General features: G+C 37.9%; 1 protein-coding gene across 11 annotated transcripts in view; it reads left to right on the top strand.

The window, feature by feature from the left end:
* Window positions 1-16,207, top strand: part of myo9aa (myosin IXAa) — a 174,376-nt gene extending 158,169 nt beyond the window's left edge. For 3 of the 11 annotated variants that reach the window (XM_082160888.1, XM_082160887.1, XM_082160881.1), the window contains 8 exons: window positions 2,120-2,248; window positions 3,165-3,270; window positions 4,195-4,326; window positions 5,101-5,224; window positions 7,283-7,336; window positions 8,700-8,893; window positions 10,966-11,108; window positions 14,349-16,205. In XM_082160888.1, the coding sequence (XP_082017014.1) occupies window positions 2,120-2,248; window positions 3,165-3,270; window positions 4,195-4,326; window positions 5,101-5,224; window positions 7,283-7,336; window positions 8,700-8,893; window positions 10,966-11,108; window positions 14,349-14,752 (1,286 nt within the window). In that variant the 3' untranslated portion in view covers window positions 14,753-16,205. Of the gene's footprint in view, window positions 1-2,119; window positions 2,249-3,164; window positions 3,271-4,194; window positions 4,327-5,100; window positions 5,225-7,282; window positions 7,337-8,699; window positions 8,894-10,965; window positions 11,109-14,348 lie in introns of all 11 variants that reach the window. The other 8 variants (XM_082160882.1, XM_082160891.1, XM_082160884.1 and 5 more) reach the window with 8 other exon arrangements.
* The last annotated feature ends 2,663 nt before the right edge of the window (window positions 16,208-18,870 follow it).

Here is an 18,870-nt window from a genome sequence, read left to right as displayed (position 1 = left end):
AATGGACTTCAATGGCAACCAACTATACCAATGTTCAAAGAAGGTTCAAATGTCCGTCTCAATGCAGCTTCAAAGTCTCGACACGAAAAAAAAATATATACTTTTTAATAGCAAATGCCCGTCTTGTACCATCTCTGAGATGCGCCACGTATTACGTCATCACATTGGAAAGGACTCGAAAAAAAGAAAAATAATAATAATGATAAATTAAAACAAAGATGTTGGATGATTTTGAAGTTGGAGGAGAAAATGAGATGACATTTTTCGCCCTTCCCTTCCTTTTTGAACCGGAGTACACAGACAAATAACTTAGATAGATGACGTGACGCGTGACCTTTCCAACGTGATGACGCAATGCGTGGCGCATCTCAGAGATGGTACACGACAGGCATTTGTGGTTAAAAAGTATATATATATATACATAATTTTTTTTAGAAAATGGCTGATCGTTTCGCTAGATAAGACTCTTATTTCTCGACTGGGATCGTGTCGAGACTTTGAAGCTGCATTGAGACGGACATTTGAACCTTCTCTGAACATTGGTATAGTTGGTTGCCATTGAAGTCCATTCTGTGTAGAAAAATCCTGGAATGTTTTCCTCAAAAACCTTAATTTCTTTTCCACTGAAGAAAGAAAGACATGGATATCTTGGATGACATCGGGGTGAGTAAATTATCAGCAAAAATTTTTTTTTGAAATTGAACTAATCCTTTAATGCTAGACTTCAGTATATGATCATGCTATCATTCATTCAAGTGCTATTAAACCATTCAAGCGCGATAAGACATAAACAAGAACTTAAATCCACCCTGGCTGTGAATCTCCTGTCTGTGTGACAGACACTGCATTGAACAGACAAAAACACACACGATGATGCCAAAATACACGTTTTGTCGAGTATCCTCGCAAGCACAGCCTTAAATGAGTTTAAAAAAAGCCTTAAATGAATGTAAAGAGTTGTGAGCACATCAGATATATGTCAGATCTGCGTCGGATATTAAAGTGACAGCAGCCTAATAAACCTGCTGCTGCTGATGTCATTAATGATAATCAAATAACACAAGACTGCTCGTGACTGAAGAACCTTTGTAGCTTTAAGGATTAATCTGTATTTAAAATTCAATTATGCAGTGAAGTGTTTGATAACCTTATTAAATTTTTGTATATTTCCTAACTGTAAATATTTAAAATATACCATCTTTCTGTGTTTTTTTTTATGTTGTTTCTTCATTAATTTGGAGATTAACTGTGAAATTATTGCAATATAAATATATATATATTAAAAACATAAATGTTATGCGATTAATTACAGAAAAAGTGATTAATTAGTTAATTATTTTATCGATTGACAGCACTAGTTGTATAATAAACTAAACTTTAGTTAAATTTTACTTTTAAACTTTTTTTTTAAACGTTTAGGGTCCAATTCTCACTAATAACTACGACTTTTGCCTCAATAAACTCCTAATTACTGCTTATTAATAGTCAGTAAGGTAGTTGCCAAGTTTAGGTATTGGGTGGATTCATTAAGGGATGTAGATTATGATCATGCAGAATAAGGCAATAATATGATCTTTATAAGTACTAATAAACAGCTAATATGCTAGTAATATGCATGCTGATAAGCAACTAGTTAATATTGTGAGAATTGGACCCTAAAACATTTCTTATGCAGTTTTGTTGTTTTCTCAAGTAAATGTTTCTTGTTTTAAGAATGTTTAGTAGTTTTCACTGGAACACAAGATTTTGATATCTTGTCTATAGTCAAGTCACCTTTATTTCTATAGCGCTTTATATAATACAGCTTTACAAGGATAAACATAAAAAGAATGATTCAATGATGCAAACAGAGCTCAATTCTCTAGAAAGACAAGCGTGTCAGAGTCAGTTCAGTGTTGATTCAGTTCTGCTCAATAACTGTGTAAAGTTCGTCAGTGATGTCATCATCAGCTCAGTTCAGCTCCCATCCAATAGTGTCAGTGCAGACAAATCAATAATATCACAGAACATAATAATAGTGCTGAATATTCATATTACTAACTCTCTGTAGTACTGTATCTACATCTATAGTAGCTATGTCTGTATCTGTAGTTTGATATCTATTATTTTCTGCCCTCAGATGTAAACGGCATGAATCTGGACGACTACAACATTAATGTCATTGCCAGTGTTTTCAAGCAGTGGCTTCGTGACTTGCCTAATCCTCTGATGACCTTTGAACTGTATGAGGAGTTCCTGCGGGCCATGGGTGAGCAGATTCCCATCGAGATTATAGCGTTAGCGTTCAGTTTTGGTGTCTCTTTATTGTTTAGTTTTGGCACACATTAAAATCGGTACTAGTGGACAATGTGGCATATGATGATGATTATTATTTTCTATTTATTTTTTGGCACAGATTCAAATCAGTACTAGTGGACAATGTGGCATATGATTATTATTATTATTATTTTCTATTTATTTTTTGGCACACATTAAAATCAGTACTAGTGGACAATCAGGCATATGAAATTTTTATTTATTTTTTTGGCACAGATTCAAATCGGTACTAGTGGACAATGCGGCTTATTATTATTATTATTATTATTATTATTATTATTATTATTATTATTTTCTATTTATTTTTTGCCACAGATTAAAATCAGTACTAGTGGACAATCAGGCATATGATTTATTTATTTTGTTTTGCTTTTTGTTTTGTTTGTTTCGTCGAACATTAAAATCGATACTAGTGGACAATCTGGCATATGATCATGTATTTATTTATTTATTAATTTTGCATTTTGTTCAGGTTTTTTTGTTTTGTTTTGTTTCGGCGCACATTAGCCATTTCAGTATCCCAGTATAATAAAAAGATTTTATTGATAATGCTGTAAAATGATAACAAAATCAAAGATCCCTAAAGTTGCTAAACTACCTTTACGTCTTGGATTCAAAGTTGTTTTAATTTTATTTATTTTTTATAGGTTTTACACTGTGTTGAAGTAGATAATGAATCCTTTTCAACCATAAATGATAAAATAATAGAGAACACCCAAGTTCAAAACTTTTAAAATCTTTGTACATTTTATAAATCAGTCCACAGATGCAGTAACCTTATTGCTTTAGATAAACTAGACATTTATAGAGGCGTAATGTTTGAAGATGTATTGGTCATGTCTCTTCAGGTCTCCAGGACAAAAAAGAAGTGATTCGAGGCGTTTACTCTATAATCGACCAGCTCAGCAGAACTCATCTGAACACGCTGGAGCGCCTTATTTTCCATTTGGTCAGGTGAGACTTCAGCTGTATCTCTCCAAAATAATGAATGCATGAATGACTGCACCATAAATAATGTTTGGTAACACTTTATTTTACACTGTCCTTGTTACATATGTTACATGTACTGACCATAGTAATAACAGTAAATGATGCACAATTACATGCAACTAACCCTCAACCAAACCCTAATCCTACCCTAGCCCTATAGTAAGTACATGTAGTTAATTAATATTACTCAGTACTTAAATATATAATTACACTGTAACAATGACACCTTAAAATAAAGTGTAACCTAATGTTTTAACTATTACACAGTGATGAGACACTATCAAACGGCAAGCGATAAATCCTATCCTTTTGTCGGCCCTTTGGTTTCTATTTAGTCTCATTGTGTGTTTGTGTAGCTCCGCCCACAGAGAAATCTCATTGGTCTAAAATCCCACTGCACTTAGTATACCACAGATAAAACATGTTCTGATTGGCTTCTTTTCCACTTTTTGTGTGTGCAGAATGTTGGCTTTCAGTGAAATTGTTGTGTAATTGAAACTGTTTTCAACATTAATAATAATAATGAATGTTTTTTGAGCATCAAATCCGCATATTAGAATGATTTCTGAAGGATCATGTGACACTGAAGACTGGAGTAATGATGCGGAAAACTCAGCTTTGCATCACAGGGATAAATTACAGTTTAAAATATATTAAAATAGAAAACAGTCATTTAAAATTTTCATAATATTTCACAATATTACTGTTTTTTTCTGTATTGTATTTTTAATCAAATAAATGCAGCCTTGTTCTAAAATCCCACTGCCCTTCGTAAACTACAGATAAAATGTTCTGATTGGCTTCTTTTGCACTTTTTGTGCAGAATGTTGTATTTCGGTGTAAATGATTTGATGCTGGAAATGTCAATCTTGTTTCTGTCGCGCACAGGATTGCCTTGCAGGAGGAAACAAACCGCATGTCTGCTAACGCGCTGGCTATCGTGTTCGCGCCCTGTATCCTGCGCTGTCCCGACACCATCGACCCTCTGAGGAGCGTTCAGGACATCGGGAAAACCACAGCGTAATGGACAACTCTCACTTCATATAGTTTAGTCCTAATCAGGGTTTGACATTAACCCCCGCAAACCTGCCAAATCAACTGTGGCGGGTGTTCAAATCACTAGCCAATTTGGCGTGTTACTTATTATGTTAACTCACTTTGCCTGAGAAGTTCGTGTAAGACAAATCTGCATAGATTTAGCGCAAATACTCAACTCGTGAGTCATCATGATATATTAAATACAGCGTATTGCGCAGAATCTGAGCATATCTGGCTTACTTGAACACACACGTCACTACACAACAAATAATGACGTGCTTGTTCATTTGCATTGAAGCAATAGCTGAGATTAAAAAGCATTTGGTGAACAGAAAAGACATTATTTTCCAACATCGTACTTTATTTTTTTATGTTTTTTGTACTGTTTTGATTTGTCCACTTAAAACACATTTTTGGTGATGAAGATGAAAGAGGAAGGGAGGAGATGCTGGATCACAGGATTTTGTTTGAATAAGAAATGAATGAATGAAATCCATATTTTAAAATATATATATAAGCTGTGACGTAGGTAATCCATTTTATTTTTTGGCTACTAGAAGTTCTGAATGGCCGGTGAGTGAAACATTTAGTAGCCAAAGTGGCCGGTGAGTGAAAGTTAATTTCAAACCCTGGTCCTAATACTAACGTTTACAGTACTAGCCCATTGTGGCAGGTTTGTCATTGGAAGTTAGAAGCATTGTGATGTCATCGCTTATCTGATTTTTGCCATTACATATTGTTTTTTGTTTTTTAAAGGTGTGTCGAGCTGATCATTTGCGAGCAGATGAATAAGTACAAGGCCAGGCTGAAGGACATCAGCACTCTGGAGTTCGCTGAGAACAAAGCCAAGAGCCGACTCACATTCATTCGCAGGTCCATGGTAAGAGTTCAACAGCTGAGAGTCTTTTTCATATTTCTATAGACATCCAAATAACCCAGATGTCCGAAACCACACCAAGGAGGACGTGTTTCTGGATCAACATCCTTCTCAGAACCATCTTATCAACCTTTTATTGATAAAGGTTTCCCCCTCTTATTTTAGAGGTAGTTAATGATTAGAGTTAGGATCGTTTGTTTGACAGGAATATTGTTGCATAACCAATAAAAGTTGTTGATCCAGGAAGCAGGACAATCCTACAAGTGTTTGTCCTGGAACAACATTGTTTTCCCACAATCATAGGACCTAAATCCTCTAAAATCAGAGGGAAATGACAGGTTGATAAGAATCAATCTCCAGCCCCAGTTATCGGCTCAACCCTAACCCTACAATCTCATTGGCCGATAGAAACATTGCTGCAGTGGCGTCATGCCCATCCAAACCCATTCAAACTGATTATTGAGCCAAATGGTTTTTGAGTGCCCTAAGCCTAACTACCAAAACAGGAAAAAAAAATTATTTTACATTTGATTATTAATTTCCATGTTTGTTGTACTGTAGGTTCAAAATGATTAGTGCCCCAAAGTCGTCACCATTTAAGGCCTCGATATACTTCAAGTGAAGAGCGAACTAGAGTGACGTCATTTTGAACAAAATCAGGCCAAAACTACGTTTGTTTCTAGAGTTTGAAACGGCCACAGAGAAATGCCTCTGAACTTCAAACGCCTCTGTACTCCCATTGGTCCGTTGTAACGATGTAATAGGTGGGTGTGGCTCTGAGGCTCCGCCTTCTTTTAAATGGAAATAATCTCCGGTTCATTTCTTCTGTTCAGACCCTCGAGGTCAGACGTCTGCGAGTAAAACATGAACGCACTGGAGAGACGCTTTATAGTGGAAAGTTGAAACTGAAGTTGTAACTCTATTCATTTTTTTCCTTAATACTGTAAAGTATCGACCGGGACTCAAGGGAATCTGTGTCGTGCGTTTCTCTGAAGGACTACAGAGCCTCTGATTCACAAAATGCACTTCCAAATATGGATGCACTGATATGAAAATTTTGTCCAATACCAATAAATCTTTATATTTGAAAGCCGATAACCGATATATATTGGCCGATAAATCTAAATCCAGATTTTTATATAATTTGAGAACCTGCATTACAAAAACAAAAGTCTCATCATTAAAGGCCATGTCTCAAGTACACAATCATCATAGTGATGTTCTCATAATTTTTTGTAGCCGATATGACAGACTTGCACTTATCTGTATTTTCCTTTTTTGAAGTGATTCCAATCATATTTCAATCAATTCAAAACCATCATGTTGAACCAGCATCTGAAGTGTCTCAACTGAAGGAAATAATCCATTATTTATCAGCTTTAATATATCGGCCTGATTTTCTTTTTGGGCCGATAACTATAACATAGAAAATTAACAAATATCGGCCGATACCGATATGGTCGCCAAACACAGAGATAAGCTGCAGTTTAGGCTTGTGGTGTCCATATGATGGTAAAATTCATAAATTAATTTGTCAAATTAAGCTACAAAATACATGGAAGACTGAATCCATGCAGGGCTTGTGTCAGTAAGCGTTAATAATGTATGATCACGCTTTGGTTCATAATTCAATATAATTGGGCCTGAAGACATTGTAGTAATTATTACATTGAAAATTTGGGTGGAGTTTTATTTAAAAAAATAATAATTATTGCTTTGTGGGATTGGGTTTATCCAATGACACGCATGATGTTACCAAAAAGTAAATTCTGCTGTTTTCCATAGGATACATGAAGAACGATCACCGCCGGTCGAGTTCTTTTGCAATTTAACTTGGGTTCATTATTTTTTTTTAATTATTAGATCAAGATTTGAACCCAGCCTCCTTGCATTATACTAAACAAAAATGATACCACTAGACTATCATGTCTCTGTCAATGCCAGAACCGTCACTGATGCTCAAAAAATTAGGATGTTGTTCCAGGATCATGTCCTGCTTGTGTAAATCCCTCACATTAGCTCTGTCTCGACACTAACCCCAGTCTCTCCTCTCTAATCCAGAAACCCGTAGTAATTGCTGTTAGATTTATGAGCATAACCCGCAGTGCTGTGGCGGTAGGTATTTACCGTATGTTCCCGCTGTTACCGTAAGTGTCGTCCCAGCACTGTGTGGTCCGTCTGTCTACATGATCATGATATGGCAAGAAACTCAAGAGCTGAGATGATAGTTAGGCACTTAACATGTTATTAATCTAGACAGAATCACATTCATTTTCATAATGCATAATGCACTGCATGACTTGGGTATTTATATGTGTGTGTGTGTGTCAGGGTTCCCACGGGTCCTTGAAATCCTTGAAAGTTTGTGAATATGAAAAAAAGATTAAGGCCTTGGAAAGTTTTTGAAAATAACTTTGTGGCCTATGCATACTAGCTTGCTTGATTTAGCCTACGTTAGTTACACGCATTTACGTGTTACGTTAAGTGTTTCCCGCGTGAGGTACTTTGTGTTATACGTTGCCATGACGTTCAGGCGCGCAAAACTGTAACAATGTATCTTACGAGGTAACACGATGTAACCTTTTCTCTCACTTTAAATGTGTCCCCACATGAAGTCCTTGAATTTAAGGGTATTTGAACTCGAAAGTCCTTGAATTTGAAGTTAATCAAGGTGTGGGAACCCTGCTGTGTGTGTGTGTGTGTGTGTGTGTGTGTGTGTGTGTGTGTGTGTGTGTTGCATTCACTCCATGTGCCTGATATTTTACACTTTTTTTACTTGCTTTCTCTGGGAATGAGCAGTCAAATTCATTCAGAAAGGTAATGGCTTTGGGCTGAAGTGAGTCTGTGTTTTTCTATCCAGGCTCCAAAATGAACACTTGTTATAAACAAATAGGAATCTGACCACTGGGCCGTTTCTTTTATGATTGCAACAAAATACAATTTCCATCATAGAACATGACATGATCAAATCACAAGACAATAAACAGCCTTTTGTCCTTGGGACAAAATGTTCACTTTGGAAAGTCTGTAGTCTGAAAGTGAGTCTTTAGTATGAAACTGCCAAACGCTTTCTGTGATCGTAGCTGTACTAATATCAAAATGACTTTCATTAACACTTTACAAAAAGGTTCATTAGTTAACATTAGTCAATGTATTAACTAACATGAACTAACAATGAGCAATACATTTGTTACAGTATTTATGAATCTTTGTTAATGTTAGTTAATAATAATCCAGCTGTTCATGTCAGTTCAAAGTGCATTAACTAATGTTTACTAATACGACCTTTGATTTTAATGACGTATTAGTAAATGTTGAAATTAATATTAACTGAGATTAATCAATGCTGTAGAAGTATTGTTCATTCTTAGTTCATGTTAACTAATGAACCTTATTGTAAAGTGTTACCCGTCTTTCTTACCATCTTATAATCTGGAGCTCCGCCACTCATCAGTGTGTGTTGTGTTGTGTTTGACAGAGTAAGGGCCCAGTGCACAGGGTGAGGTATCACACACCGTCTCCTCCGGTGAGTCCTCGCTCCTCAGCCGTCCCGGATCTGATGCAGGAGAGCGGAGACGAGAAAGATCCCGAAGTCTCTGAGCAGCAACAGGTCGCCATGCAGCAGGAGGAGAAAGTGCTGACCGAACAAATCGAGAGTCTGCAGAAAGAGAAGTAAGAGAAGACAGCTTTACATATCATCATACTATTTTGCCATATTTTGTATTACACCAAAGCAAAAATCAATGTTTTCTGGGTTACAACACCCTTGCTGGAGGAAGTGTGGATCATTACAAGCTGACACAGCCCACATTTTTTTGGTTATGCCCACATATTCAGCTTTTTTGGTTAAGGGTGGGACAATTAATGTCCAGAATATTAGGTTTTAACGTAGACGTGTCAGGAGAAAGTGCTGACCGAACAAATCAAGAGTCTGCAGAAAGATGAGTAAAGCCCTATTCGCACGGGATTAGTATTATCTAGGGACCTCCGGTAATTTGTAATAATCGCAGAGGTCGTCTGTGATTTTTATCCCGTGCGAATCTGCCATGTCTGTAAAAATTCCCCCGAAAATTACCTACCGTATTTCGGCCAACACAAGGGTCCTCTGATAATACCAGTCCCGTGCGAATCCCCATGTCTGTGATTTGGGCAGTTTTTCTGTGAGCCTATCGTTTCCTAAAGAACGTAATAACCATTATGGGCCGTTTAACAGTCCATTTTACGTCTGTATTAAAACTATATTAACAATAAAATCTCTCGATATGCTCTACTCCAATCCGATTATAGTTTTTCTCCAATAAAAACTATGAAGTGCTGCAAAAGAGAAAACAAACTACAGTAAAGACGTGATCCGGAAGCTCAACTCGGACCGTTGTCATGGAAACGTCAAATTAAGTATTTTGGCGCAACATGGAAGCTCTTTTGGAAAGTTTGGACGCTTTTTGTGGTAGTGTAATTTAGTAGTCTGTATCGTGGAGCATTTCTTTGTCTCACACGGCCTCTAAAGACGTCCATCCTGTAAGTATCTCAAGAAATCAAAGTGTGAAAGAGTAAAAATGATATAAAATGAAATAAACCAAATAAAATGAATAGAAAAACAAGCCTATCGCGACGTTTCGGTATTTATAATACCTTCTTCAGGCAGGCTTGTTGTAAATATGGACAAAGAATAAAAGAAAAAGAAGATATATTATATATGTATACAATAATATCATATTCTATAATATATATCATATATTTCTCTAATAAATTGGTTTTAAATAAGTTCTTTTTTTGAATTGCAATATTGCAGCGCGATCTTCGTTTCAGCACGTTCAGCTAGTGAAGTGTGAATGGGTGGGCGCACGCTGTAAAGTCCGTAAACTCGAGGGAATTACGAACATTTATTTGCCCGTGTGAATGAGCCACCAAAAACACAGACGTCAGGGGGTAATTTCTTAATTACAGAGGTCCAGGGGTAATACTAATCCCGTGCGAATAGGGCTTAAGAGAGACAGCTTTAGCATCTCGCATTGGTTGCATGAACTTGGATATTAAGGGCCCTATCATACACTCAGCGCCAGACGCGACGCAAGTGTGTTTTGCTAGTTTCAGCCCGACGCAGTTTTCATTTTCACGTCCTGCGACACGTTGTATAAATGGCAAATGCATTTGTTCAGGCGCAACTGAAATTTGAAATTTGTTCAGGTTTTGTTTGAGGCAACTGAAATACATAAAGATACGTTGGAATCCGCTCTTTAACCTCTCGCACGAGCAGATCCGTTTCCTCGCTAGAGAAGCGTTCAGTTTTTCCGCTTGCTAATTCCGTCATGTAAATAGCGAATCCGCCATGGCACAAGCACAACTGGCTTTTAAAGGGAATGGGAGATGAGACTCTGATTGGTTTATTGTACGTTACGCCCAAAACACACCCATTACTCATTAAGAGAATAGAGACAACCCTTTTAGACCATGCGCCGGGACCGCCGACCATTTTTCCCTGTCGTTAAACTAGCAAAAGTGGATTAGGAAACGCCCTGAGTGCACTTGCGCCGTGAGCTTTAGACCATGCACTTAGATTGTTAAAATAAGGTCCTAAGGGTGTTTTGGGAATAGCATATCATACTATTACGCCATATGAATACCTAGAGGACATACTAGGTTTTCTATAATGTGCCGTATGCAGCCAGAGTTGCTGTGTGTTAGCAGTACTACTAGTTAATGAACACAGTCAAAGCCTGAGATTTGTTTGATGGTCCTCATAGGGAGGAGTTGACCTTCGAGATGCTCGCTCTGGAGCCGCGGGCGTCCGATGACGAGACCCTGGAGTCCGAAGCCTCTATCGGCACCGCAGACAGCTCGGAAAACCTGAATGTGGACTCTGAGGGAGCCACTTCTGACTTCTCAGGTGAGTAACTAATGATGCGTTCAAGTCATCCTGGGAAGTTCGTACTTACGAGGTGGGAAGTGCGTTCAAGTCACTTTCGTCTGAGTAAGATGGCAGTGTACTTTCTCTTAATTAATTACACAAAAATACAGCAAGGTTCTTAAACTCTTGTTCTAGAAAATGAAGAACAAAGAAATGTGCATCAGGTGTACGTTGCTCTTTTAGGTTTTTAATTCATTTATGAAGCCACTGCAATCTTTATCATTACATATTATATTGTTATATTATAATGCCATCATATTCTGTGCAGGCAATTAGCTTACTGCGCTGTGAATTATCACTGCTAAATTCCTTTAAGTATTGTGGTATTCCGCCATGTTTCTCACTGACACGGCCACAACTCGTGAAGATCACGGCTTAAAGAAAACCCCGAGCTTCCCACTCGTATTTACGACATTGTGGTGGCGTTCATGTGCGTTCAACTCGTAAGTACGATCTTTACAAGATGACTTGAATGCACCATAACTAGTGCTTCACATTGCTGTTGAACTTAAAAGCAGTAGGAGTGTCCCTATTAAACATATGCACAGTTACTTCCTGGTTTTCGATAAGCTAGCTTGGGCATACCCGGCTGTACATCGATGCAAAACCATCAGTGGCTGACTTTTTAATGTTGTATTTATATTTTATTTAATGTAGTTATCTCACTTAGCTAATTTGCTAATAAACCAGTTTCATTGATTGCAATAAAGACTAATGGGAACGTTTGAATAAGAAACACGGTGTCTGTAATTGGACACGCTCACGCAACATTTTTCCAGCATTTGCAATGTTATTTTGAATGTGATTAATTAGCTCATCCTTCTGAGATTGGCCCCATTTGTAAATCCGATCATTTCAAGATGCAGGAAATCCAACATTTGATAGAAAACACTTTTATTTAAAAATAACAAACACATAAATTACCACTATAACCAGTAGATGGCGGCAGAGGAGCATTTATTGGCTCATAGTAGACGTTTCATGTAATATTTTTTTCACCCGTTTTGCTTTTGAATGAATATTAAACAGTATAAAATCACTACGTTTAAAAATAAATTGTCAAAGTTTAGCACTTTTTGTAGTGAAGTAGGAAAAGAAACTAAGTCTCATGAAAAACAATCTTTTCTTCAACCTGTGAATGAATTACACAGAAAGCGAGCGCCGCGTCTCCCTTTATAATCTCAGAATCTGTCAGCCAGCGTAAACTCCCATTTTCTTCAATGAATCTAATTAAAGTTTTAAAAATACATTTGTCAAGGTTTAGCACTTTTTTTGTACCTCGCTCTCCCTTTATAATCACAAAAGCTGTCAGTCAGCACAGTGATTTTGGCACACTTGTGAAAACTCCCCTTTTGCAACTAAAGTGCACAATAAATCTTTAATTTACAACGTTGAGACGCGTCTTTTTGATGTTGTTTAACGTTTGAATAACTAAATTAATGCTAGGTCTGACTATTTAAGTGACTATATTCCTATTAAAAACTAAGTATTACACTATTGATGCTGTTAAAGTTGCCTCAGGACATTGAAGACACCGACACACCAACAAGTGACATTTCACCGGAAGTTTTCCAGCTGGCTTTTATTATTGCAGAAGTTTTTAATAACGTTTCGTGCATATGATCAATTTGCTTACTATTGCACTATTCTATGACAAATAGTGTGAGTAGTGTGTTCACACTGAAAATTCCAAAAAGAAAAATGCACTCTAAATATCTGGATTATGTACTTAATTAACTAACAAAACGAAGTGTGGCAAGTTGAACACTTCATGCACTTGACTGTGTGTGTGTATATATATATATATATGTATATAAGCTGCTAGGCTATACAATGATATAAAAACAAGCAACGCAGTGTTTTGTCAGGAACAAAACAGGGAAAACATTAAGTTAGTAGCACTAGTACTTTAATGCCTGGTTCAGATTACACGATTTTTGTGTCTGTGACGATTACATGATTTTGACTCCTAAAATCTTGTCGTGTCGTGGACAAGAAACATGTGAGACTACACGTTGCTTTCCGACCAGTCATTGCATGCCATCTCACACACACATTCACACTCACTCAGACACACACACACTCTCTCTTTCTCTCTCTCTCTCTCTCTCTCACACAAACGCACTCACTCTCTCACTCACACAAACACACTCACTCACTCGCTCACTCACTCTCACTCACACACACGTTCGTTCACTCACACACAAACGCACTCACACACTCTCTCTCACTCACACACACACACACACGCTCACTCACACACACACGCTCACACACAAACGCACTCACTCACACAAACTCACACACACACACGCTCGCTCACTCGCTCACACGCTCACTCACTCTCACACACGCTCACTCACTCTCACACAAACTCACACACACACACACGCTCACTCACACACACGCACTCACTCACACACACGCACTCACACACACGCTCACTCACACACTCTCTCTCACTCACTCACTCGCGCACACACACGCTCGCTCGCTCGCTCACTCACACACACACGCTCACTCACTCTCACACAAACTCACTCTCACACACATGCTCACTCACACAAACGCACTCACTCACACAAACTCACACACACACACACACGCTCACTCACACAAACGCACTCACTCACACGCACGCACTCACACACACACGCACTCACTCACACACACACACGCTCACTCACACACACGCACTCACTCACACACGCACTCACTCACACACGCACTCACTCACACACACACGCACTCACTCACACACACACACACACACACACACACACACACACACACGCTCACACAAACGCACTCACTCACACACGCTCTCACACACGCTCTCACACACGCTCTCACACACGCTCTCACACACGCTCTCACACACGCTCTCACACACGCTCTCACACACGCTCTCACACACGCTCTCACACACGCTCTCACACACGCTCTCACACACACGCACTCACTCGCACACACTCACTAAAAAAATGAAGCATGCTAGTCTTTTTATCGTGATGTCGTGAAGCATCACAGCAGAGGCGACGTCACTATACGAGATGAAACGATCAAATCTTGCGTCCCGACGCCCGTTGTCGTTTACGAATCCCCACGACACTTTACGTCAAACGGATCGTGGCTAAACCGTGTAATCTGAACCAGGCATGAGTTGCTGGTGCTTTGTTGATGTTGTTGATGATGATGTTGATGTTTGCCTCTCCTCAGAGCGAGGCCCAACGCTGGCCGTCTCGAGGCCCAAGAAGACTGAAGCGAAGAGCAGGAGAGTTCTGCGGAAACAGCCTGAATCCCTGGACTCCGTAGACTCCAGTTCCACGGTCTCCTCCGTGTCGTCCTCCTACATGCAGCCGACTAGAAGCCAGAAATTACGCTTGCGGTCCAAATCTCCTTCGACCCGATTATACCCGCCGGACAGCCTGGACCAGGACGACGAGGAGCGAGCGCAGTTCACCAGCCGAGGCACATTCAACCCCGAGAAAGGCAAACAGCGTCTGCAGGCCGTCAAGAGCTCGCCTCAGAGACACCGGGACAATCCCACCGGAGAGAAGAGGGATCCGGATCTGCCGGCCCCGCAGGTGGTGGTGTACGGGAGCAACGAGTTCATGGTGTGAAGACCGAAGGATTCCACGTCCATCACCGGAGAAGAGCTCGTTCTCCCTGCTAACGCTCACTTTTGCTGCATTATAGTCCTTAAGTGCCATGTTGAGAGGAACGGAGATGGGGCAGCGCTTCCCAAAGCAGGGAAAAGGGAATGTTGTAACGTTCCGAAACGGAATGTCCTCCTTGGATCGCCGATCGGGAGTTCCGCGGCGTTCCGAAAGGTGCGAGACGACGAAGCCATTGATGAACTCGAGCTGCTTTAACGTTTACAATGTAGAATCACGCGAGCAGCGTTCTCTGAGATGCATTTGCCCCCGATCCTATTTAATACATTTTATTGACATATAAATCTATATAAATATATTATTATAGTGTACAAAGCCAGAGCACCAGCGACCGCTGGGTTGTTGAATTCATATATTATATCTTTGAATGCGTTGGAGAAGAGAAGTGTGTGTCTTATGAGAAAACCTCTGGATGTGTTTGTGCTGCTTTTTGTGTTGTGCTTGGAGGGAAATGATGCCATTTAAAGGGACCAAGCAAACTGGTGTTATAATGCCAGAGGATCCCAACGCTAAACGAAGACTCGGAAGTCTTCCAGATCGCCACACAGTGTATTAAGTCATTACTTCAACAGCCATCCGTCAGTCGTTTCCATCCCTGTTTATTCTGCCTCAAAGAAACCAGTGTTAAAACACGAAGCCACAGAGTTACTAGATTGCTGTTACTTAACGTTTTTTTCTTTTCTTATATATATATATATAATCAGCATTATTTTTCAGAAAATCCTTGATCGTTCATGCCCTGCAAACATGAATTACCTCTTGCCAGAAAATGACTTAAATATGACTTAATATATTACCAAATGGTCTCTTCTGCCTGTATATATAGTGCGATACACCCTATTCTTTTTCTAAATATTTAATTAAAAACCATATAGTAATCCACAGAAGTGCATTTGGATTCGACACGCCGCTCGCATTCAACTGCTGTACTTGATTATTACTATGTCCATCACTAGTTATTGAAGCAAAATGAACAAAATTGTGCCACCAGCAAAATAGACCATCTAGTCACTATAGTTTCTGCAAAGATCATGAAGTTTAAGATGAATGACTGTCAGCCTCATACTGTGCTTCTGCCCAGTAACACGGTTTGTGAAGGGTTTCTGCATGTGACGGTGTTTTTCACAGGAGTGAGTGTTAATTTATATTCTGTTATTTAGATCTCATGCATCGCTGACACTGCAGGATTCAGCAAACTGATTTGTCTTCTGTCATGTGTTGAACAAATATTTCTTATGAAAGAAAAAAAAAAAGTCAATGGTTGTAAAATAAATGACACATTTTGAACAAATGAGTACTGGTTTGTCAAAGTGAAAGATGTGAGATGTTGTGCTGCTGGCTTCTGCCACCCACATTCAGGTTTTTTGTACTTTGATTTGAGACAGAACTTGAATGACCGGCTCATCAGGCTTTAGTCTCGTCTTGTTTAACCCCCCCCCCCCCCCACACACACACACGCACACACACACACACACTTGTTAAGAATGCACCATTCAAATGGTAATGGTTGTAGTTCATGAATGATTTGGAGTACAGAACTAAGGTTGGTCTCTTTTTTTTATTTTTTTTTTAGATCTTCAGCAGATTATTGCTGAAATGAAAGTGTAAAAGAAGTTTAAATGGGTGGTTGATTATGATTTAACTTTTCTAACTTTCTAACAACATCTGCAAAGTTACGACGCTCAAAGTACAAAGCAAAGGGAGATATTTGCTTTTAAAGAAATTGCTTTTTAAGAACTACAACAAACGGCTGGTCGGGACTAGAGGACATTCCTCCCGGTTTAGTGACATCACTAATATTAAAATTTACATAAACCCCGCCCCCGGAACACGATTTATAGATTATCATGACAGAATATGCTAATCAATGACTAGAAGATAGCTACACATCAGCTACATAAATTCATCAACTTACCATTCAGAAATGTTGTCTACATGTTGTCTCTTCTTCTTGAGTCTCTCCATCATTGTCTGACTCCGGTTTGAACATAAAAGGCTAAAAGTTTTTGAAATTTTCAGTGCATGTGTGTGTGAGGTAAAAGCACACAAGCTGTTGTAGCTCCGCCCCCTGTGCCGGGAGCTGCAGCTCATTTGCATTTAAAGGAACAGACACAAAACGGTGCGTTTTTGCTCACCCTCAAAAAGTGACTTTAACATGCTATATAAAAATATCTGTGGGGTATTTTGAGCTAAATATTCTCATACACACTCTGGGGACATCAGAGACTTATTTTACATCTTGTGAAAAGGGCATAATACCACCCCTTTAAGTTTACTGTAAAGCAAATGTACTGTACTAAAACATCTACATCTATTTTTATACAAAATATATATTTTTTATATAATGTAATTTTGTAACTTGTAATGTCTAACCAAGTTGTTGATATCACAAAAATTGAAATTCCTAAGGGATTTTATTTAGGCGTAATACCAAAAATAGCCACCAGGTGACACATCCTATATAATTTTTTTATGCATTCTCCTGTAACAAATCAATACACTTCTGTCACATCACTTCTATCACACAGTTGTCACATATGTAACGTTGAGTTTCAGACCTTTCCGACGATAGGTGTATTGTCAAGATTAGAAAGTTTTATTAAAAAAATGTGGTAACTTTATAATAACTGCACGGTATTAATCATTAGTTAAGCATTATAAAACAGTTAATTCATCATTTATAAAGCATTAATAGATATTAATAAGCAGTTTATAAATACAGGTATAAATGCTGTATTCTTGATTTAAAAGCACATCTATAATGTGTTTAATAATTGTATTTTAATACTTTATGATCAATTTATCATTTCTAAATGAAGTATAGCATTATTTACAAACCAGTTATTTAGGAGTTGTCATTGATTCATAAGATCACTTAGAAATTGTAAGTAAATGATTAATAAACTATACATTCATACATCTTATTATAGTAATAGTTACTTAGTGTGTTAATAAATGCTTTATTAACATGTATTTCTACTGTAATTCAGGGTTAATTCAGGGAGTTATAAAGCATTAGTAGTGGTCAGTTCACTATAGTGTGAGCTCATCTAAAGTGAGGACTAGTTATGCCTTGTAAAGCATTTACAAAGGAGATTTAAAGACTGTTAATATTTCTATGTTCTGTATCACTGTGTGTTTGTTTCCTTTTTCTGTTTAGAAGATATCTGAGTCTTTAAATCTCCTTCATAAATGCTTTACTAGGCATAACTAGTCCTCACTTTAGATGAGCTCACACTATAGTGAACTGACTTCTACTAAACGCTTTATAACTCCCTGAATTAACCCTGAATTACAGTAGAAATACATGTTAATAAAGCATTTATTAACACACTAAGTAACTATTACTATAATACGATGTATGAATGTATATTTAAATAGTTTATTAATCATTTACTTACAATTTCTAAGTGATCTTATGAATCAATTACAACTCCTAAATAACTGGTTTGTAAATAATGCAATACTTCATTTAGAAATGATAAACTGAGTATTAATAAAGTATGACAATACAATTATTAAACACATTATAGATATGCTTATAAATCAAGAATAAAGCATTTATACCTGTATTTATAAACTGCTTATTAATATATATTAATGCTTTATAAATTATGAATGAACTGTTTACTAATGCTTAATGATTAATAGTGTGCAGTTATTATAAAGTGTTACCAAAAAAGGGAAATATGACACCGCCCACTAGTGGGAGGAGCCTGCCAAAAAAGGCTTTAAAGTAGCGTTTCTATGAGAACGCAATGTCCAATTTAAAAACTTTTTTCACAGGATACATTTTGTGTTTAAGCTTTCGAATGATACTTAATTTATAAGAGTGCATCAGGTGTGGTGACAAGGTCCTCCTCAAAATCGGGTTCTGTTAGGACCACAAGCGATCCCATTGGCTCAAATTACTTTTAATAGATACTCTCTTTAACGCCTGATTAAAATTCATACTAAAACAAAAAACAAATAAATGCTTTTTGAACTAGGTTATGAACATTAATTAGTTAGCTTATGTACTAGCATAGCATTCAGATACCAGATTAGCCTGATTAGCTTAATTT

Source organism: Leuciscus leuciscus, assembly GCF_965113295.1.
Source record: "Leuciscus leuciscus genome assembly, chromosome: 2".
NCBI lineage: Eukaryota > Metazoa > Chordata > Actinopteri > Cypriniformes > Leuciscidae > Leuciscus > Leuciscus leuciscus.
This window is presented reverse-complemented; position numbering and strand designations above follow the sequence as displayed.